The 23,149-nt window shown below is 48.0% G+C and overlaps 1 protein-coding gene across 5 annotated transcripts in view; it reads left to right on the top strand.

The window, feature by feature from the left end:
* Positions 1-23,149, top strand: part of LOC134948626 (glucose-1-phosphate thymidylyltransferase-like) — a 118,159-nt gene that overhangs the window by 83,822 nt on the left and 11,188 nt on the right. For all 5 annotated transcript variants that reach the window (XM_063936724.1, XM_063936722.1, XM_063936723.1 and 2 more), the window contains exons 2-4: positions 11,348-11,549; positions 11,829-11,918; positions 15,879-15,958. In XM_063936724.1, coding sequence (XP_063792794.1) covers positions 11,358-11,549; positions 11,829-11,918; positions 15,879-15,958 — 362 coding nt within the window. In that variant the 5' untranslated portion in view covers positions 11,348-11,357. The remainder of the gene's footprint in view (positions 1-11,347; positions 11,550-11,828; positions 11,919-15,878; positions 15,959-23,149) is intronic.

Below are 23,149 nucleotides of genomic sequence, written 5' to 3'. Positions count from 1 at the left end.
CCCCCTGTGGGACCTCCTGTGCCATTACAGCCACATATTGTCCCTGCAGTTAATCCACCATGGGCAGATAATCTGTCCACTCAGTTGCAGCAAGTAAATCAGTCTTTGGATAAACAAAAACCTAACCCTCGCCTACCTAGGACCAAGGGGTCCTCTATGCGGGCCATTGCCTCCTCATAATCCACACATGTTTCGGATACTTCATCCGATGACGATGTCGCATATACTGAACCCTCAGACACTGATGCAGATGCTTCTGATGGGGAATCTATTACACAGGTGGATGTTCCTGACCTCTTGGAGGCTATCAGACTGATTCTTAAAACTGATGATGATGCAGAACCTCCAGATACCTCTAAGAAACCTGATAAGTTCAAGCGTCAGAAGGTTACTAAATTAGTTTTACCCCATTCTGACCATTTGGTTGACATACGTCAGGAATCCTGGGAGTATCCAGGAAAGAATTTCTCCCTGTCTAAGAAAATGCTGGCTCATTATCCCCTTGCTGCAGAGTTAAGTAAAAATTGGGAAACACCGCAGCCGGTGGACTCACAAGTCGCGCGTCTGGTGGTGTCATCTGCTCTGTCTGTCACTACCATCACCTCTCTGAAGGAACTGACGGATAAGCGTGTGGAGGGTTGCTTGAAGTCTATTTACGCTCTTGCAGGAGCTGTGCATAGGCCCACTATTGCGGCTTCTTGGGCTGCAAAAGCTATTGAAGCCTGGGTTCAGGAAGTTGAAGCGGAATTACCGTCTGATTTTCCTGATAATGCTAGACAGTGTCTTTCATATATTATTACAGCCTCTCATATTCAGGAGGCAGCATCTGATGCTGGTGTCATGGCGGCCAAAGCGTCTACTACATCCATTCTGGCTCGCTGGATTCTCTTGTTGCGGTCCTGGTCTGTAGATCTGGACTCTAAAAAGACCTTGGAGGTGATCCCCTTTAAGGTAAACATCCTTTTTGGGGAAGATCTCAACAAGATTGTTGCTGACTTAGCATCAGCTAAGACCGCCTGTCCTCCAAGTAAAGCAAAGCAAAGGGTCAGGCGTACCCGAAACAGGCTCGCACTTCTAAATCCACTAAGCCCATACCTAAACGTTCCTGGGCTGCCCATCAGCCTGCTTCCAAACCAGACAAGCCTGCTGCATGACTGGTTGGGCATCCTCCGGGGGGCCCCCAGGGTGGGAGGCCGGCTTCTGCGATTTGCCCAGGTATGGTTACAGACCACTTCAGATGCCTGGGTAAAGGAAGTCGTCACTCACGGATACGCCATCTCTTTCAAGAAAGGTCCCCTCGCCAGTTTTGCTCAACAAACATCCCTTTGGATCCGGTAATAGCAAAAACTCTCCATCTGGTGGTACAATCCCTCCTGGACACAGGGGTGGTAGTGCTGGCGCCTCTGGCTCAGAGAGGCAGGGGGCACTATTCAACGTTGTTCCTAATTCCGAAACCGAATGGGTCTTCCTGGCCCATTCTCAACCTCAATTCTTTGAACAAATATGTGAAAGTTTCCAAATTCCGTGTGGAAACTCTTCGCTCTATTGTTCTGGCCTTGGAGCCCATGGACTATATGGTATCCCTGGACATACAGGATGCTTACCTACATATACCTATTGCCATGTCGCATCAGCAATACCTGCGATTTGCTATTGGCAACCTACATTTTCAATTCCAGGCCTTACCTTTTGGTCTGACCACGGCTCCGAGAATCTTCACCAAGGTCATAGCGGTCATGACGGCTATGCTCCGCCGTCACGGTATCAGGATCCTGCCTTATCTGGACGACTTATTGAGCCTGGCAAACTCTCCAGAGGTTCTTCTCCATCATCTGGAACTGACGGTCCAATTCCTACAAGCCCACGGGTGGCTCATCAACTGGAAGAAATCCTCCCTGGTCCCTGCTCCGAGCATGGTGCACCTGGGGGAATTATTGGACACACACAACCAACGGTTGTTCTTGTCTCCAGAGAAAGTCCTGAAACTTCAGGACAAGATAAGATGCTTCCTATCTCACCCATGTGTGTCGATACACTTGGCGATGCAAGTACTAGGCCTCATGGTGTCGGCTTTCGATATGGTGGAGTACGCTCAATTTCATTCCTGCCCTTTGCAGAGGTTAATCCTTTCCAAATGGGATGGCCTGCCTCACCAGATCAGGACTCACATGATCTCCTTAACTCCGGAAGTTCGCCTGTCACTGACCTGGTGGCTACAGGACCAGCAATTGAGCAGGAGTCATCCCTTCTGGGTCTCCAACTGGGTCCTTCTAATGACGGATGCCAGTCTGTGGGGTTGGGGCGCGGTGTTCGAGCAACACTCTCTTCAGGGTCGATAGACCAGGGAGGAATCTCTCCTCCCGATAAACATTCTGGAATTGTGGGCAGTGTTCAATTCTTTGAAACTGGCCCTGCCTCTGGTACAGAACAGGCCTGTTCAAGTACAGTCGGACAACGACACCACGGTGACGTACATAAATCATCAAGGCGACACTCGAAGTCGCATGGCAATGATGGAAGTGTCAAAGATTCTTCTATGGGCGGAACGCCATCTGACTGCCATATCGGCAGTGTTCATTCCGGGGGTCCTCAACTGGGAAGCGGAGTTCCTCAGTCGTCAGGATGTACACGCCGGAGAGTGGAGCCTTCATCCAGAAGTATTTCAACTCCTCGTGGACAAGTGGGGCCTACCAGATGTAGACTTGATGGCGTCTCAACACAATCACAAGGTTCCGGTCTTTGAAGCAAGGACAAGGGATCCTCAAGCAGCGTTCATGGACGCCCTGGCAATTCCATGGAACTTTCGGCTGCCATACGTGTTCCCTCCAGTGTCACTCCTGCCCAGGGTAATAAGGAAATTCAAGCAGGAAGGAGGATTACTACTTCTAATCGCACCAGCGTGGCCCAGACGGCATTGGTTCTCAGACCTGCAGGGTCTTTCGATAGTGTCCTCTTCTACTTCCGCAACGCCCAGACCTCCTCGTTCAGGGCCCTTGTGTCTATCAGGATCTGGCCCAACTGGCTTTGACGTTGTGGCTCTTAAAGCTTCAGTTCTGAGGTCCAAGGGATTTTCTGAGGCGTTCATTCAAACTATGTTGAAAGCCCGTAAACCGGCTTCTGCTCGGATTTATTATAGGGTCTGGAATCCTTACTTCACCTGGTGTGCGGCTAAGAATTATGATACTTACAAGTTCAGTACTGCCAAACTTTTGGCTTTTCTGCAACAGGGCCTGGACATAGGCCTTCATCTGGCCTCCCTCAATTTTAATAGTTCAGCCTTTTCTGTGTGGTTTCAGAGAAAAATTGCGACTCTGTCTGACGTTCATACTTTCACTCAGGGTATTTTATGGATTCAACCTCCCTATGTTCCTCCTGAAGCTCCTTGGGATTTGTCGGTTGTTCTGGATGCTCCGTTTGAACCTCTTGAGTCTGTGGACCTTAAGTGGCTTACTCTTAAGGTCTTGTTTTTGCTGGCTATTGCCTCTTCTAGACAGGTTTCAGACTCGGGTGCCTTGTCCTGTCGGTCACCCTTTCTGATTTTTAATTGTGACCGGGCGGTTAGAACTCGCCCTGGTTTACTAAGGTGGTGTCATCTTTCCACCTTAACCAAGAGATTGTGGTTCCGGCCTTTACCTCTCCCGGTTTATCCTCCAAAGAGCAGTTTTTGGATGTGGTACGGGCAAGGCTGCCCAGCATACTGACCGGTGCCCCCCCCCCTTCTACAAGCAGAAATTGAGATTGCTTCACAATTTCTGCTTGTCAGCAGAAACTAAAGATGACTCCTGCCGGCACTGTTTAGCTACGGCCACAGGAGTCCCGGTGCCATTTTACCTGTCACTGCGGCTGCGTGTGACGTCACGCAGCTGCCACAACCACGCCCCGATACGCCCCCGTTCGCGCCGCACCACCCACCGTTCTGGTAGCCCCCAAAACGATCAGTCTCCTCCCTGGAAACGGAGCGTTGCCCACCCCCGCCCCATGACCGCCTCTGCCTGATTGACAGGCAGAGGCAATCGCATTTTCTGCGGACCCCCCAAAGAAAATGCGGGCACATGCGCAGGACGGGTGCTGTGCATGCACCCGCGGGGCGAATGTAAAAATTCTGGTTGGATCGCGATTTGCGATCCAACCTGAATTAGCCCCTAAGTACAGATTGCTGAGCTATGGGGGTAATTCCAAGTTGATTGCAGCAGGAAATTTTTTAGCAGTTGGGCAAAACCATGTGCACTGCAGGGGGGGGCAGATATAACATTTGCAGAGAGAGTAAGATTTGGGTGGGTTATTTTGTTTCTGTGCAGGGTAAATACTGGCTGCTTTATTTTTACACTGCAATTTAGATTGCAGATTGAACTCACCACACCCAAATCTATCTCTCTCTGCACATGTTATATCTGCCTCCCCTGCAGTGCACATGGTTTTGCCCAACTGCTAAAAAATTTCCTGCTGCGATCAACTTGGAAGTACCCCCTATATCAGGTATTGTAGGTGGAACCATATCTGTGACAAGGTAATATAGGCCTGCCTAATCCAGGGCCAGGTATTGTAGGCCATGCTCTGTCTGGGCCCAGGTATGTAGGCTGTGTCCTATCTGGGCCCAGGCATTGTAGGCCGTGCCTTATCCAGGGCCAGATATTGTAGGCCATGCTCTATCTGGGCCCAGGTATTGTAGGCTGTTCCCTATTTCAGGCCAGGTATTATAGGCCATGCTCTATCTGGGCCCAGGTATTGTAGGGTGTGCCTTATCCAGGGCCAGGTGTTGTAGGCCATGCCCTTTCCGGGCCTAGGTAGTGTAGGCTGTGCCCTATTTCAGGCCACGTATTGTAGGCCATGCCTTATCTCAGGCCAGGTATTATAGCATACTTTCCTACCCTCCCGGAATGGCCGGGAGGCTCCCTAAAATCGGGTGGCCGTCCCGAGCCCCCTGGAAGGGTGGGCAAGCCTCCCGTTTTCCCTGTCAGGCTTTCCACTCCCCCCCTCGGCCACCCGCAGCAGAGAACAAGTGGGCGGCCGAGGGGATCCGATGACGCGATTCGCGCTGAATCGCGTCATCGTACCTCCGCCCCCCCGCTATACAGTGCCTAGTTTCTCGGCACTGTATAGTGGGGGTCGGAGCCACGATGATGCAATCGTGATGTCACGCCCCTGGACTGCCCACTTCCCCATCGCCACGCCCCTCGGACGGCCCATCATGCCGCCGGCCACGCCCCCATGCACCTACAATGCTGTTTCCTCCCGGAGGAGGGGGCAGCAAGGTAGGCAAGTATGTATTATAGGCTGTGCTGTGTTTGGGACTAGGTATAGTAGGCTGTCATATCTGGTGCCAAATATGTTATGCCTAGCCCTATCTGGGGCCAAACTTGAACCAAATGTAGTGCAGAGCACACCTACTGTATGTTAACGGTGTCTGCGGCCAAATAGATCATACCAACCATCAGTAAAAATTACCCAAGTTATTCCGCTCTTCATGTTCTCCACTTTTTCTGTTACTTTCATTATAGCTGTGGGGGTCCGCCAACTTCTAGAACAGATTTTCTCAGATTGTTCTAGAGGATGCTGGGGACTCCAAAAGGACCATGGGGTTTAGACGGGATCCGCAGGAGCTTGGGCACGCTGAAAAGACTTTAACTGGTTGTGAACTGGCTCCTCCCTCTATGCCCCTCCTCCAGACCTCAGTTAGACTTTGTGCCCAGGACTGACTGGACACTCACTAGGGGAGCTCTCCTGAGTTTCTCTGGAAAAGACTTTTGTTAGGTTTTTTATTTTCAGGGAGACCTGCTGGCTACAGGCTCCCTGCAGCGAGGGACTGAGGGGAGAGAAGTCAGACCTACTTCTACTTAGTTTAAGGGCTCTGCTTCTTAGGCTACTGGACACCATTAGCTCCAGAGGGTTCGAGCACTTGGTGCGCCTAGCTGCTTGTTCCCGGATCCGCACCGTCACCCCCCTCACAGAAGCCAGAAGCCGGGTGAGTATGCAGAAGGCAGAAGACTTCAGGACGGCAGAAGACTTCAGTAACGAGGTACAGCGCATGCTCCCACACACTTCTCCAACGGCACTCACAGGGTGCAGGGCGCTGGGGGGGGGGGGCGCCCTGGGCAGCAGTTACTGAGGTCTGGGAAGCCGGCAGAAGCCTTTTCGGTGCCTCTGCACCGTTTTTCAGACCCCCGCCGGCATTTTCATTTACAAATTTGGCGGGCTGAAGCGCGCCAGGAAGGGGCGGAGCTTAGCCGCACGGCTCACAGGCGCCATTTCTCCTCAACACGCAGCTGCAGGAGACGCTGGCCCGGGACCTCCACAGTTTTGTGGTGCATATTATTGTCCTTTAAGCAGCGCTTTTCACATATATGCTTTGGCGGGATATATGGGCCTGTCCCCTAGCTGAGGCATTGTGTGTGTGTGTCGGTGGGTCGATACTCCGTGTCGACATGTCGGAGGCTGAATGTTATTCACCGGAGGAGGTTATCGGGGGAGCAGATGCGGGTCTGGAATTGGCTCTGTCGGCGCAGCCGACACCTGATTTACTCACATTGTTAAGTACAATTAATACAAATGTGGCTTCTTTGTCAAAGAGGTTAGATAAATCTGAGTCACAGACACAGGTGTGAAAAAAATCCATGGAGAATGCTTTGTCTCAGGTGCAGACCCTATCGGCGGTCGCAAAAGCGGCCGTTTAATCAAGTGGTAGATACTGATACCGACGCGGATTCTGATTCCGAGGTCGATTTCACTGAGGCTGCTTAACATCCACGATTAGTTAAGAGTATTCAGTACATGATTGTGGCTATAAAAGATGTTTTACGCATTTCTGATGAACCTGCGATGCAGAAAACAAGGATTTGCTTGTTCAAAGGACAAAAACCTGAGGTGAAGTTTCCCCCCTCTCATGAAATGAATACTCTTTGTGAAAAGGCTTGGGAGTCGCCGGACAAGAGGTGGCAGATTCCCAAGAGGATTTACATGGCGTATCCTTTCCCCTCTGATGACAGGGAAAAATGGGAGGCGTCTCCAAATGTTGACAAAGCTCTATCTCGTTTATCTAAAAAGGTGGCGCTTCCGTCTCCTGATACGGCAGCTCTCAAGGATCCGGCGGATCGCAAGCTGGAGACGTCTCTGAAGTCCATTTTCGCTAATACGGGTGCATTGCTCAGACCTGCTGTGGCGTCAGTATGAGTGAGTAGTGCTATTGCTAAATGGGCTGAGAATTTAGCTGCTGATATGGATACCCTTGATAAAGATAATGTTATTTTGACTCTTGGTTATATCAAGGACGCTGCAGATTACCTGAAGGATGCGGCGAGGGATGTTGGTCTCTTTGGATCAAGAGCCAATGCCATGGCGATATCGGCCAGGAGGGCGCTGTGGATCCATCAATGGAATGCTGATGCCGACTCCAAGAGAGCTATGGAAGCTTTACCCTTCAAGGGTACTGTCTTGTTTGGGGACGGCTTGGCTGACTTGGTCTCTACTGCAACTGCGGGTAAGTCCTCTTTTCTTACCTATGTTCCCACACAACAGAAAAAGGCACCACATCAGCAGATGCAGTCCTTTCATCCACATAAATACAGGCGTGGAAAAGGTTCGTCCTTCCTTGCTTCAAAGGGTAGAGGAAGGGGAAGGAAGTCGCCTGCCGTGTCAGGCGCCCAGGACCAAAAGTCCTCCCCTGCCTCTACCAAGTCCACCGCATGACGCTGGGGCTTCCCTGGGGGAGTCCGGACCGGTGGGGGCCCGTCTGCGGATCTTCAGTCAGGTCTGGATTCAATCAGGGTCATAGAGATTGTGTCTCAGGGATACAAGCTGGAGTTTCAGGAGGTGCCCCCTCACCGGTTTTTCATTTCGGCCTTACCAGTGTCTCTTCCGGACAGGGAGGTGGTGCTGGCAGCGATACAAAAGTTGTGTCAACAGGGGGTCATTGTTCCCGTTCCCCCGTTCCAACGGGGGGAGGGGTTCTACTCGAGCCTCTTTGTTGTACCAAAACCGGACGGTTTGGTCAGACCGATTCTGAATCTAAAATCCCTCAATCCATACTTGAAAGTTTTCAAGTTCAAAATGGAATCTCTTCGAGCTGTGATTGCCAGCCTAAAAGGAGGGGATTTTATGGCGTCAGTCGACATAAAGGATGCCTACTTACACGTCCCGATATATCCTCCGCATCAAGCCTTCCTCAGGTTTGCGATACAGGATTCTCATTACCAATTTCAGACGTAGCCGTTTGGGCTTTCCACGGCCCCGAGGATTTTCACCAAGGTCATGGCAGAAATGATGGTTCTCCTTCACAAGCAAGGGGTTACAATTATCCCGTACTTGGACGATCTCCTGATAAAGGCGAGGTCCAGGGAACGGTTGCTGAGAAGTGTGAATTTGTCACTGTCGGTTCTGCGTCAGCACGGTTGGGTGCTAAATTTGCCAAAATCTCAGTTGATTACGACCACTCGGCTGCCTTTTCTGAGCATTATTCTGGACACGGAGTTACGGAGAGTATTTCTTCCAGAAGAAAAAGCTCTGGAACTGCAGACGATGGTCAGGGAACTTCTGAGGCCGACAAGTGTGTCGATCCATCACTGTACTCGGGTTCTGGGGAAAATGGTTGCGGCGTACGAAGCCATTCCATTTGGCAGGTTTCATGCCCGGGTGTTTCAGTGGGGCCTGCTGAGCAAATGGTCCGGGTCTCACCTGTACATGCACCGGAAGATAAGTCTATCTCCCAGGGCCAGGATTTCTCTCCTGTGGTGGCTACAAAGTTCTCACCTACTAGGAGGGCGCCGGTTCGGTATCCAGGACTGGGTACTTCTGACAACAGATGCTAGCCTCCGAGGCTGGGGCGCAGTCACCCAAGGAAGACATTTCCAGGGGAAATGGTCGCTCCAGGAAGCTTGTCTCCACATAACTGTTCTCGAGTTAAGAGCCATTTATAACGGCCTGCTGCAAGCAAGAAGCCTTCTTCAGGGTCGACCTGTCCTGGTACAGTCGGACAACATCACAGCGGTGGCGCATATAAACCGTCAAGGCGGAACAAGGAGCAGGGCGGCAATGGCGGAGGCCACAAGAATCCTTCGCTGGGCGGAACAACACGTGAGCGCCCTGTCAGCAGTCTTCCTTCCGGTAGTGGACAACTGGGAAGCAGATTTCCTCAGCAGACACGATCTCCATCCGGGAGAGTGGGCTCTTCACCAAGAGGTATTTGCAGAAGTGACGAAGCGTTGGGGAATTCCGCTGATCGACATGCAGTGGAGGCCCTGGTGACTCCGTGGGTGTTCCAGTCGGTGTATGTGTTCCCTCCACTTCCTCTCATTCCAAAGGTACTGGGAATCATTCGACGAGCAAGGGTTCAGGCGATTCTCGTCGTTCCAGATTGGCCAAGAAGGGCCTAGTATCCGGATCTTCAGGAATTACTTGTGGAAGATCCTTGGCCGCTTCCTCTAAGAGAGGACCTGTTATTGCAGGGACCATGCGTGTTTCCAGACTTACCGCGGCTGCGTTTGACGGCATGGGAGATGAGCGCCAAATCTTAGCTCGGAAAGGTATTCCCGGGGAGGTCATTAAGGCTAGGAAGGAGGTTACGGCAAAACATTATCACCGTATTTGGAGAAAGTATGTTTCGTGGTGTGAGACTAAATCGGCTCCTGCGGAAGAATTTCACTTGGGTCGGTTTCTCCATTTTTTACAGGCAGGCGTCGATGCAGGCCTGAAATTGGGTTCCATCAAAGTGCAGATTTCGGCTTTATCTATCTTCTTTCAGAAGGAATTGGCTGTTCTCCCAGAGGTTCAGACTTTTGTGAAGGGAGTGATGCATATCCAACCTCCGTTTGTGCCCCCGGTGGCACCATGGGATCTTGAAGTGGTCTTACAGTTTCTTATGTCTTCCTGGTTTGAACCTTTGCGTAAGGTTGAGTTGAAGTTTCTCACGTGGAAGGTAGTCATGCTGTTGGCTCTGGCGTCTGCCAGGCGAGTGTCGGAGTTGGCGGCCTTATCTCATAAGAGCCCGTACTTGATTTTCGATTCGGATAGAGCGGAATTGAGGACTCGTCAACAATTTCTGCCGAAGGTGGTTTCTTCGTTTCACATTAACCAACCTATTGTAGTACCCGTGGCTACGGATGCTGTGGCATGTTGTGAGAGCGTTAAAAATCTACGTCGCTAGAACGGCTGTTGCCAGGAAGACAGAGGCGCTGTTTGTCCTGTATGCTTCCAGCAAGATTGGTCATCCTGCTTCTAAACAGACTATTGCACGCTGGATTTGTAGTACGATTCAGCAAGCTCATTCTTCGGATGGGCTACCGGTGCCGAAGTCAGTAAAGGCCCATTCTACCAGGAAAGTGGGCTCCTCTTGGGCGGCTGCCCGAGGGGTTTCGGCACTTCAGCTTTGCCGAGCAGCTACGTGGTCGGGTTCAAACACCTTTGCTAAGTTTTACAAGTTTGATACCCTGGCTGAGGAGGACCTCATGTTTGCTCAATCGGTGCTGCAGAGTCGTCCGCACTCTCCCGCCCGTGTTGGAGCTTTGGTATAGACCCCATGGTCCTTTTGGAGTCCCCAGCATCCTCTAGGACGTAAGAGAAAATAGGATTTTAGTACCTACCGGTAAATCCTTTTCTCCTAGTCCGTAGAGGATGTGCGGACTGTTATTTGCAGTGTGTTCTTGCTGGTTAAATTAGTTTATACACGGGTTGTCTATTTTTTGTTTTCAGCTTGTTGCTGTTGTTATTTCATGCTGTGATCTGGTTTACTGTTACTCCGGTTGTACAGTATGTTTGTGGTGTGGGCTGGTATATTTGTAGCCCTTAGTTTAAACAAAAATCTTTTCCTCGAAATGTCCGTCTCTCCTGGGCACAGGTCCTATAACTGAGGTCTGGAGGAGGGGCATAGAGGGAGGAGCCAGTTCACACCCAGTTAAAGTCTTTTCAGTGTGCCCATGCTCCTGCGGATCCCGTCTATACCTCATGGTCCTTTTGGAGTCCTCAGCATCCTCTACGGACTAGGAGATAAGGATTTACCGGTAGGTACTAAAATCCTATTTTTTCCACTCTACTCTGATTGTGGCAGCAGTAAATTCTGTGAGATAGTAATACAGCACACTGATAGCTGCTCAGAGATACTGCAGTATAAAGAGCAAAAACAGGGTCTCCTGGCACCTTATGCACCATTTTTTCTATATTATGAAAATGGTTTATTGACCCCTTTGAAGATATTACCAATCTATTGTTTTCATCACCCATGATCAAAAATACAGGAAGTAGTGTTTTGCTATGCCAATTGTGGAATTATGTAGTCTTCCTTATTCCTTTAAAAAATGTATACAAAGAATAAGTATTTAAAAAAAATAAAAATCTATATTTGTTTGTTTTTCTTTTTTAGAGTATTAAACATGAAGGTGATAATCCTGGCTGCTGGTTACGGCACAAGGCTTCTTAAAGATTTGCATAAAGCGAACCAAGAAGCATTTAGAACTCTTATTGGTATCCCCAAGCCATTACTTCCCATTGGAGGGCTTCCTCTGATTTCTTATTGGATAGAGGCCTTCAGAGCAATAGAGGACACAACAGGCATTTTTGTCATTGTAAGTGTTTTCTTTTTTTTTTAATCAATAAAGTTTTATTGTATTATACAATAATAAAGTGAAACATACAATCACAATAACAGATATAAAATCACATTTGTACCATTTAGAGAGAAGCATACCATTCAAATAAAGGGGGAGGACAAAGGGGACATACAAAGACAAACAAAAAGTGTTTTCTTATGTTGTGATAAATATATTGTTAGGATTACTTAGAAATTAACTTTCCCAAATCTTTGTAATGAGACTTTATTTGTGCCCATAATTATTATTTTGCAGACCAATGACATCTATTACAATAAATTCAAAGAATGGGTGGAAAACTACCCATGTGTCACATTAATTAGTGACGGAACTACCAATAATGAGGTAAGATATTAAATTAGAAAATTGTGAAAATACACCTTGCTAGTAGAAAAAAAAAACGTGACCAAAGCTTAAATTCAATTAAAAACAATGAAAAAAAGAATGGTTCTCCGACACAATGGAAATTAAACACCTACTGTATATTTGCTAAGCATTCATTAATAATATAGGTAAGATCTAAGCTTTGATTAACAAATGATTGAACTGTATTATCTTGATTTTGGGTTGATTCAGAGTTGTGCTTATTCACACAGCAGTTGTGTCTTTGTACCCAGCGGCTGTGCGTAATTATGCGGATGCAGTAGGAGGCGTCTTGTGTAAATAGGAGCCTCCTGCTGGCTCCCCTGATCTGCTGCTGCATCCGAGAACCCAGCATCAGATTATCGGGCAGGATGGCCGGTATTTTCACACAGCAAGGGCCAGTGAAGCTGTATCCAAGGACAAAGCCACTGACTTCGGCACACCCAGAAAAATGAGTCTGACTTGCCTTCTGTAATGGTGCACCTCCACGCCCCCAAACAGCGGCAGACCGTCACTCACCTGGCATCTGTAGCCGTACTGCATCCGTCATCGCTATACCTAATCTGCATGTGCGGAGTGCGCCTCCTGCTCAGATCAATGAAATCAGAAAACTGTGCAATAATATCTCCAGCATTTACCTCTGAATCAGGGCCCATCTCACAAGAAAATCACATTTACTTCTGTGCTAGGTTTTTAAGCCGTTCTTCATAAAACAAACATGATATACAAGAAACAATGACTATTTCCTTTATAATCTTAAATGACCTGCCCATTCCTCCAATCCCATTGTTCTTTCTCAATCTAATAACACACGGAACTTGAGCACACACTTACTAGTAACACCAGTTATAAACCAAATATCAGATCCTACAACTTTAAAATTAGGAAAAATAAAATGAAAATAAAAACAGAAAAAAATTAACTTCAACATTGCTATATGCATACCTCCCAACATTTCAGGATCCACAAGCGGAACCCCCCAAAAGGGGGCGTGACCTAAATGGAAAGGGGGTGTTGTCGCAATCATGAGTCATGCCCCCATTTGCCACCACTAAAGGGGGCACGGCCAGCGCTTTGTGAGCTGCTGCCATGCCCCCAGTCCCTCTGTCTTCACAGAATAGACGCTGTGCGCATGCATGTAGAGCAGTGAGTGACAGGAGTCTCCCAACTGCCCCCCCCCCCCCCAACGCGGAACACTATGGGACAGCGGGACAATCCCAAAGAAATGGGACTGTCCCGCGAAAATCTGGAAAGTTGGGAGGTATGTATATGCCAAGAGTATCTGTATCCCTACGTGTCCATACACCTCTCCTCTAATTTTATTAGAACCTCATAAGTCTCTGAAGAATCTCCTTCTGCTGATACATCTTGCCTGATGTCTCGCTTGTCATTAGGAAGAGTTGGTACATCTTCAGCCAGGAAGCAATCACGAGACCGCCTGTCGGGATTCCTGCTGTCACAATGCCGACGCTGAATTCCCAACAGGCAGTGAAATGCTGTCGTCGAAATACCGGCGCCACAGGCTTTTCTCCCTCTATGGATGTCCATGAATATAACCTGTGGCAAGAGCAGCGAGCCACCATGCCCGTAGTGTGGCGAGCATAGCGAGCCCACAAGAGGCTTTCTAGCACTTGCCCTGCTGCTGACATACTGGTGGCCGGGATCCCACTGTTGGCAACATGACATACTGGTGGCTGCTGGTAAACATATGTATTCCCTTCAGCTGATGTCCATAAAATCAAACTCTATCTCAGCCCATCTGTATTAAGCTGAACCAGACAGTAGTGGGATCATAGGGAGTATGTTCCCCTATCCAGAGCCATCTGTAGCTGGATCTAACAGCGTGAAAATGGACAAATGGTTTATTTCTGTGTTAATATTAGTGTAACACAATATAGGTAATCATTTGTCCATTTTCATGCTGTTTTCACATTATACAGCGCTATATTCCCCCTATTGCCAGCTTTTGCACTTCCCATGTCCTAATGGTCAGTATCCTATTAGCAGCGGTAATTTACAATAAATTCGCCGGTGGCTATTCAATTAGCCCCGTAAACCGATACTTATCAGGGTTTATGCAAAAGCATAATCCGTGATAAGCAGCTATCGAAGACCAATTTTTGAGCAATACCACATGGGTCCGGGAACTTATCCCAAATCCCTTGTATTATCGACCAAAATTGGGTCATTTAGAACATGATAAAACGATATACTATTCTATTTTAGCTCCTTTTTGCAGTGTAGTAAATTAATGCCGGCAATTGGATCCCGGCCTGTGTCTCCTTACCAAATTTGGTGACATTCTGGTTGTTAAATCAAGCTTCTGATGCCTATGAATAGTGCCATCTCTTTTTGTGTGTGTGTGTGTGTGTGTGTGTGTGTGTATATATATATATATATATATATCTCCACTGAAAGCGCGTAGTGTGTGTGTGTGTGTGTGTGTGTGTGTATGTATGTATGTATGTATGTATATATATATATATATATATATATATATATATATCCACCGAAAGCGCGTACAATGGGCATGAGAGCCTCAGAACTGGGCCATGGAGAAATTAAAGAAAGGGCCTGGTCTGATGAATCACTGTTTCTTTTACATCATATGGACGACCGGATGTGTGTGCATCATTTACCTGGTGGAGAGATGGCACCAGGGTGCCCTATGGGAGAGACAAGTCGGCGGACAATGTTCTTCTGGGAATCCTTGTGTCCTGGCATTCATGTAGATGTTACTTTGACATGTACCACCTACCTAAACATTGTTGCAGACCAAGTACACCCCTTCATGGCAACGGCATCTCTTGATGGCAATGGCCTATTTCAGTAGGATATTGCGCCCTGCCACACTGCAAACATTGTTCAGGAATGGTTTGAGGAACATGACAAAGAATTCAAGGTGTTAACTTGGCTTCCAAATTCCACAGATCTCAGTCTGATCGAGCATCTGAGGGATGTGCTGGAAAAACAAGTTCGAGCCATGGAGGTTCCTCCTTGCAATTTATAGGACTTAAAAGTTATGCTGCTAACATCTTCGTGCCAGATACCACAGGACACCTTTAGATGTTTTATAGAGTCCATACCACAACTGGTCAGAGCTGTTTTGGTGGCATGAGGGTGACCTACGCAATATTTGACAGGTGGTTTAACTCTCTTTGTTGACAAGAGGAACTACGGGATTAGGGAAGCCAATCCCGGGCCATTTTTTCAATCCCGGGTATCGGGATTGAAAAATGGGCAATCCCGGGATTGGCTTTTAACTATGTGGTCGCCCCCTTGCCCCGCACACATAACTAACCGTATACCGCGGGCGGGTGTGGAAACTCCACAGTTTCTCTCTCTCTCCCCCCCCCCCCCAGCGGCGGCGGTGCAGCGTGACCTCCGCTGCTCTGGAGAACCGGAAGGAGGAAGCTGGGCAGCGTCTGAGCGTCCTGTGGACGCTCAACGCTGATCCCTCAATCCCCGGGATTGGACCTTCAAATCCCTGGATTGAATCCCAGTCGTTTTTGGCCCTAAATCCCGGGATCCCGATCCCGTGATTGGCCTCCCTATACGGGATTACCAGAGAACAGGGTGGAGAGGAAAACAGGGGAAGCCCCAGGATCCTCTATGGTCTGGGGTATAGTTGGGCATCTTACTTGTCCCCTCAGCGTAGTTGAGTATAGGTCGGGCTGGCCCTATAAATGAACAAAATATCTTTTGTGGGTTATTTGTTACACATAGGACTTGGTGAGAAACAGATGAATGTGAAATATGTCTTGACTTGTAAAGACACATATACTGTATGATAGCGTGTGTACATAGGATTGTATGTAGTACCCAAAGGAGCTATAAGAATACTTCATGACGGTCAGACTGGCTGACTGCTAACGGTAGCTCTCTTTCAGGTTACTGGGGAGTTTCTAGCATTTTATCCGAATAACAATATCTTGTATTTAGGAGCGTTTAGGTGCTGTCTCTTGCCTCCAGCTGATTATTGAGCAGTTTACAATTGGTGATCAGGTCATTGTCATTGGAGGGTGAGTGTTTCTATTCTGAAACTAAATACAGCAATTGTATTATATGTTATGTCTGTGGATACAGGTGTGATTCTCCCTCTATAACACTGTTGCGTAAATTCAAAGAAAAGGAGAGAATAGTGAGTTCACTTGTGCGTGATGGACTCAAATTATTGTATTTGAATTAAAATTACAACATTTTTATTTAATTTTTATAAATAAAAAAGGCAGATTCAACCCTTTTGACTCAAAGTTCCATATCATGTTTAGTTCCACATGTATTCACCCTCCTGTTTCATATATATTTACATACAATCGAAATGATTTTCTCTATCGTCCTAGTGGATGCTGGGGTTCCTGAAAGGACCATGGGGAATAGCGGCTCCGCAGGAGACAGGGCACAAAAAGTAAAGCTTTAGGATCAGGTGGTGTGCACTGGCTCCTCCCCCTATGACCCTCCTCCAAGCCAGTTAGATTTTTGTGCCCGGCCGAGAAGGGTGCAATCTAGGTGGCTCTCCTAAAGAGCTGCTTAGGAAAGTTTAGCTTAGGTTTTTTATTTTACAGTGAGTCCTGCTGGCAACAGGATCACTGCAACGAGGGACTTAGGGGAGAAGAAGTGAACTCACCTGCGTGCAGGATGGATTGGCTTCTTGGCTACTGGACATCAGCTCCAGAGGGACGATCACAGGTACAGCCTGGATGGTCACCGGAGCCTTGCCGCCGGCCCCCTTGCAGATGCTGAAGTAAGAAGAGGTCCAGAATCGGCGGCAGAAGACTCCTCAGTCTTCTAAAGGTAGCGCACAGCACTGCAGCTGTGCGCCATTTTCCTCTCAGCACACTTCACACGGCAGTCACTGAGGGTGCAGGGCGCTGGGAGGGGGGCGCCCTGGGAGGCAAATGAATACCTATTTTGGCTAAAAATACCTCACATATAGCCTCCGGAGGCTATATGGAGATATTTAACCCCTGCCAGAATCCGTTAAGAGCGGGAGACGAGGCCGCCGAAAAAGGGGCGGGGCCTATCTCCTCAGCACACAGCGCCATTTTCCCTCACAGAAAGGCTGGAGGGAAGGCTCCCAGGCTCTCCCCTGCACTGCACTACAGAAACAGGGTTAAAACAGAGAGGGGGGGCACTAATTTGGCGATATGCTTATATATATATTAAGATGCTATAAGGGAAAACACTTATATAAGGTTGTCCCTATATAATTATAGCGTTTTTGGTGTGTGCTGGCAAACTCTCCCTCTGTCTCTCCAAAGGGCTAGTGGGTCCTGTCCTCTATCAGAGCATTCCCTGTGTGTGTGCTGTGTGTCGGTACGTGTGTGTCGACAGGTAGGAGGACGATGTTGGTGAGGAGGCGGAGCAATTGCCTGTAATGGTGATGTCACTCTCTAGGGAGTCGACACCGGAATGGATGGCTTATTTAGGAAATTACGTGATAATGTCAACACGCTGCAAGGTCGGTTGACGACATGAGACGGCCGACAAACAATTAGTACGGTCCAGACGTCTCAAAAACACCGTCAAGGGTTTTAAAACGCCCGTTTACTTTAGTCGGTCGACACAGACACAGACAGGGACACTGAATCCAGTGTCGACGGTGAATAAACAAACGTATTCCTTATTAGGGCCACACGTTAAAGGCAATGAAGGAGGTGTTACGTATTTCTGATACTACAAGTACCACAAAAGAGGGTATTATGTGGGATGTGAAAAAACTACCATAGTTTTTCCTGAATCAGATAAATTAAATAAAGTGTGTGATGATGCGTGGGTTCCCCCCGATAGAAAATTATGGGCGGTATACCCTTTCCCGCCAGAAGTTAGGGCGCGTTGGGAAACACCCTTTAAGGTGGATAAGGCGCTCACACGCTTATCAAAACAAGTGGCGGTACCGTCTATAGATAGGGCCGTCCTCAAGGACCAGCTGACAAGGCTGGAAAATATAATAAAAAGTATATACACACATACTGGTGTTATACTGCGGCCAGCGATCGCCTCAGCCTGGATGTGCAGAGCTAGGGTGGCTTGGTCGGATTCCCTGACTAAAAATATTGATACCCTTGACAGGGACAGTATTTTATTGACTATAGAGCATTTCTATATATGCGAGATGCACAGAGGGATATTTGCACTCTGGCATCATGAATAAACGCGATGTCCATAACTGCCAGAAGATGTTATGGACACGACAGTGGTCAGGTGATGCAGATTCCAAACGGCACAGTATGGCCGTATACAGGAAGAGGACTTGTTTGGGGTCGGTCCATCGGACCTGGTGGTCACGGCAACTGCTGGAAAATCCACCGTTTTTTACCCTAAGTCACATCTCTGCAGAAAAAGACACCGTCTTTTCAGCCTCAGTCCTCTCGTCCCTATAAGATCATATCTGCCCAGGGATAGAGGAAAGGGAAGAAGACTGCAGCAGGCAGCCCATTCCCAGGAACAGAAGCGTTCCACCGCGTCTGACAAGTTCTCAGCATGGCGCTGAGACCGTACAGGACCCCTGGATCCTACAAGTAGTATCCCGGGGGTACAGATGGGAATGTCGAGACGTTTCCCCTTCGCAGGCTCCTGAAGTCTGCTTTACCAAGTCTCCCTCCGACAAGGAGGTAGTATGGGAAAAAATTCACAAGCTGTATTCCCAGCAGGTGATAATTAAATTACCCCTCCTACTACAGAAAAGGGGTATTATTCCACACTATATTGTGGTACTGAAGCCAGAAGGCTAGGTGAGACTTATTCTAAAAATTTGTTTTTGAACACTTACAAAGGTTCAAATTAAGATGAAGTCACTCAGAGCAGTGATAACGAACCAGGAATAAGGGGACTATATAGTGTCCCGGGACATCAGGGATGCTTACCTCTATGTCCCAAATTTGCCCTTCTCACTAAGGGTACCTCAGGTTCGTGGTGCAGAACTGTCACTATCAGTTTCAGACGCTGCCGTTTGGATTGTCCACGGCACCCTGGGGTCTTTACCAAGGTAATGGCCGAATTGATGATTCTTCTTCGAAGAAAAGGCGTCTTAATTATCCCTTACTTGGACGATCTCCTGATAGGGGCAAAGTCCAGGGAACAGTTGGAGGTCGGAGTAGCACTATCTCGGATACTGCTACAATCAGCACGGGTGGATTCTAAATATTCCAAAATCGCAGCTGATCCCGACGACACGTCTGCTGTGCCTAGGGATGATTCTGGACACAGTCCAGAAAAAGGTGTTTCTCCCGGAAGAGAAAGCCAGGGAGTTATCCGAGCAAGTCAGGAACCTCCTAAAAACAGTGCATCATTGCACAAGGGTCCTGGTAAAAATGGTGGCTTCCTACGAAGAAATTCCATTCGGCAGATTTCACGTAAGAACTTTTCAGTGGGATCTGCTGGACAAATGGTCCGGATCGCATCTTCAGATGCATCAGCGGATAACCCAATATCCAAGGACAAGGGTGTCTCTCCTGTGGTGGTTATAGACTGCTCATCTTCTAGAGGGCAGCAGATTCGGCATTCAGGATTGGATGCTGGTAACCACGGAGCCCAGCCTGAGAGGCTGGGGAGCAGTCACACAAGGAAAAAATTTCCAGGGAGTGTGATCAAGTATGGAGACTTTTCTCCACATAACTATACTGGAGCTAAGGGTAAATTTATAATGCTCTAAGCTTAGCAAGACCTCTGCTTCAAGGTCAGCCGGTATTGATCCAGTGGGAAAAACATCACGGCAGTCGCCCACGTAAACAGACAGGGCGACACAAGAAGCAGGAGGGCAATGGCAGAAACTGCAAGGACTTTTCGCTGGGCGGAAAATCATGTGATAACACTGTCAGCAGTTTTTCATCCCGGGAATGGAAACTGGGAAGCAGACTTCCTCAGCACGACCTCCACCCAGGAGAGTGGAAACTTCATTGAGAAGTTTTTTCCACATGATTGTAAACCGTTGGGAAATACCAAAGGTGGACATGATGGCGTCCCGTCTGAACAAAAAACGGGACAGGTATTGCGCCAGGTCAAGAGACCCTCAGGCAATAGATGTGGACGTTCTGGTAACACCGTGGGTGTACCAGTCGGTGTATGTGTTCCCTCCTCTGCTTCTCATACCTAAGGTGCTGAGAATTATAAGACGTAGAGGAGTAAGAACTATACTCATGGCTCCGGATTGGCCAAGAAGGACTTGGTACCCGGAACTTCAAGAGATGCTTACAGAGGTCTTATGGCCTCTGCCGCTAAGAAGGGACTTGCTTCAGCAAGTACCATGTCTGTTCCAAGACTTACCGCAGCTGCGTTTGTCGGCATGGCGATGGAAAGCCGGATCCTAAGGGAAAAAAGGCATTCCGGAAGAGGTCATTCCTACCCTGGTCAAAGCCAGAAAGGAGGTGACCGCACAACATTATCACCACGTGTGGCGAAAATATGTTGCGTGGTGTGAGGCCAGGAAGGCCCCACAAAGAAATTTCAACTCGGTCGTTTCCTGCATTTCCTGCAAACAGGAGTGTCTATGGGCCTCAAATTGGGGTCCATTAAGGTTCAAATTCGGCCCTGTAAATTTTCTTCCAGAAAGAATTGGCTTCAGTTCCTGAAGTCCAGAAGTTTGTCAAGGGAGTATTGCATATACAAACCCCTTTTTTGTGCCTCCAGTGGCACTGTGGGATCTCAACGTAGTTCTGGGATTCCTCAAATCACATTGGTTTAAAACCAGTCAAATATGTGGATTTGAAGCATCTCACATAAAAAGTGACCATGCTCTTGGCCCTGGCCTGGACCAGGCGAGTGTCAAATTGGTGGTTTTTTCTCAAAAAAGCCCATATCTGTTTGTCCATTCGGACAGGGCAGAGCTGCGGACTCGTCCCCAGTTCTCTCCCTAAGGTGGTGTCAGTGTTTCACCTGAACCAGCTTATTGTGGTGCCTTGCACCTACTAGGGACTTGGAGGACTCCAAGTTGCTAGGAGTTGTCAGGGCCCTGAAAATATGTTCCAGGACAGCTGGAGTCAGAAAATCTGACTCGCTGTTTATACTGTATGCACCCAACAAGTTGGGTGCGCCTGCTTCTAAGCAGGCGATTGCTCGTTGGATTTGTAACACAATTCAACTTGCACATTCTGAGGCAGGCCTGCCACAGTCTAAATCGGTTAAGGCCCATTCCACAAGGAAGGTGGGCTCATCTTGGGCGGCTGCCCGAGAGGTCTCGGCATTACAACTCTGCCGAGCAGCTACGTGGTCAGGGGAGAACACGTTTGTAAAATTCTACAAATTTGATATCCTGGCAAAAGAGGACCTGGAGTTCTCTCATTCGGTGCTGCAGAGTCATCCGCACTCTCCCGCCCGTTTGGGAGCTTTGGTATAATCCCCATGGTCCTTTCAGGAACCCCAGCATCCACTAGGACGATAGAGAAAATAAGAATTTACTTACCGATAATTCTATTTCTCGGAGTCCGTAGTGGATGCTGGGCGCCCATCCCAAGTGCGGATTATCTGCAATACTTGTACATAGTTACAAAAATCGGGTTATTATTGTTGTGAGCCATCTTTTCAGAGGCTCCGCTGTTATCATACTGTTAACTGGGTTTAGATCACAAGTTGTACGGTGTGATTGGTGTGGCTGGTATGAGTCTTACCCGGGATTCATAATTCCTCCCTTATTGTGTACGCTCGTCCGGGCACAGTACCTAACTGGCTTGGAGGAGGGTCATAGGGGGAGGAGCCAGTGCACACCACCTGATCCTAAAGCTTTACTTTTTGTGCCCTGTCTCCTGCGGAGCCGCTATTCCCCATGGTCCTTTCAGGAACCCCAGCATCCACTACGGACTCCGAGAAATAGAATTATCGGTAAGTAAATTCTTATTAAAACAATGATATTTAGGCTGGTATTCAATTACCTGCAATTGATTGTGGGTAATTGCATCACGGGAGCTATTCCGCGGCTTGTCAGGTATTTTGTTTCACCTGCCCCAGGCAGGTGAAGCAAAATCCCCAAAACAGCCCAGTTTTCATCTGAAAATTCACAGGTTATATTGAACCTGTGTGTTTTCGGGAGAATTTTTTTTTCTTTTTCCGGGTGACGTAATTGGATAGCCCGCAAAAACAATATTGAAGAAACATCAGGAAAAATTGGCCGTTTTTTGATTCCGATGTTTCTTTGCAGGGAATTGAATACCTGCCTTGGTGTGAAAAAGAAAACAAACAATAATTGGAGAAAAGAACTAAAAGGGCTTGGTTTCCAGGGCGCAGAGTCACTAGAACGAAGGCAGTTGCTCTGATTCCCAATTTAAAATGTGATCTCGTATTGCATTTCACATCTGAACATTTTTGCATTTCTCTTGGCATACTACCTCCCCGCCCTTAGTGGATAACCTCCTGATTACAAACTCCATTAAAAACTAGGTCCTTCTTTAGACAGTGGGATTGCCTTATCTACAGTTTTGAAGAAGAGCTTAAAAAACAAACACACAACTGGATGAGAAGACACATCACTACTGTAACAATACTTTTTTCTGTACTTTTTTCAGTGGATTAAAGATGATAAATAGTATAGTTACATCTTATTGTGTCCTAATACACCTAACCTTAATGTGCCATGCGAGTTGTGCCGAGCGGTGTAGCGTAGCAATTTGTTCTTTAAATTTGCATCTTGCGCTGCAGTCGCAGCGAAACGCCACTCATTCTGTACCAGAACAATGGAACTTGGCAGGGAAAAAAAGTGCGCCGCTGCATCGTAGCATATACAGATTCAGATTAATTTGCAGACAGACATAAAAAGGGCACATATCCGACTAATCAGTGCAGTTTAATGAGCAGTTGTGTTGCATCGGATAGCGACTAAAGCGCACATTCAAGCGAAAAAGACAATGCAAGCCGAGCACACAGGACCTTGGCCCTCATTCCGAGTTGTTCGCTCGCAAGCGGCTTTTAGCAGCTTTGCACACGCTAAGCCGCCGCCTACTGGGAGTGAATCTTAGCATAGTAGATTTGCGAACGAAAGATTAGCAGATTTGCGAATAGACCGTTCTTAGCAGTTTCTGAGTAGCTCGAGACTTACTCTTCCAGTGCGATCAGTTCAGTCAGTTTCGTTCCTGGTTTGACGTCACAAACACACCCAGCGTTCGCCCAGACACTCCCCCGTTTCTTCAGCCACTCCCGCGTTTTTCCCAGAAACGGCAGCGTTTTTTCGCACACACCCATAAAACGGCCAGTTTCCGCCCAGAAACACCCACTTCCTGTCAATC

The sequence above is a fragment of the Pseudophryne corroboree genome, chromosome 8 (genome assembly GCF_028390025.1).
Source record: "Pseudophryne corroboree isolate aPseCor3 chromosome 8, aPseCor3.hap2, whole genome shotgun sequence".
NCBI lineage: Eukaryota > Metazoa > Chordata > Amphibia > Anura > Myobatrachidae > Pseudophryne > Pseudophryne corroboree.
The sequence above is the reverse complement of the archived record's forward strand: the minus strand, read 5'-3'. Positions and strand labels throughout refer to the sequence as shown.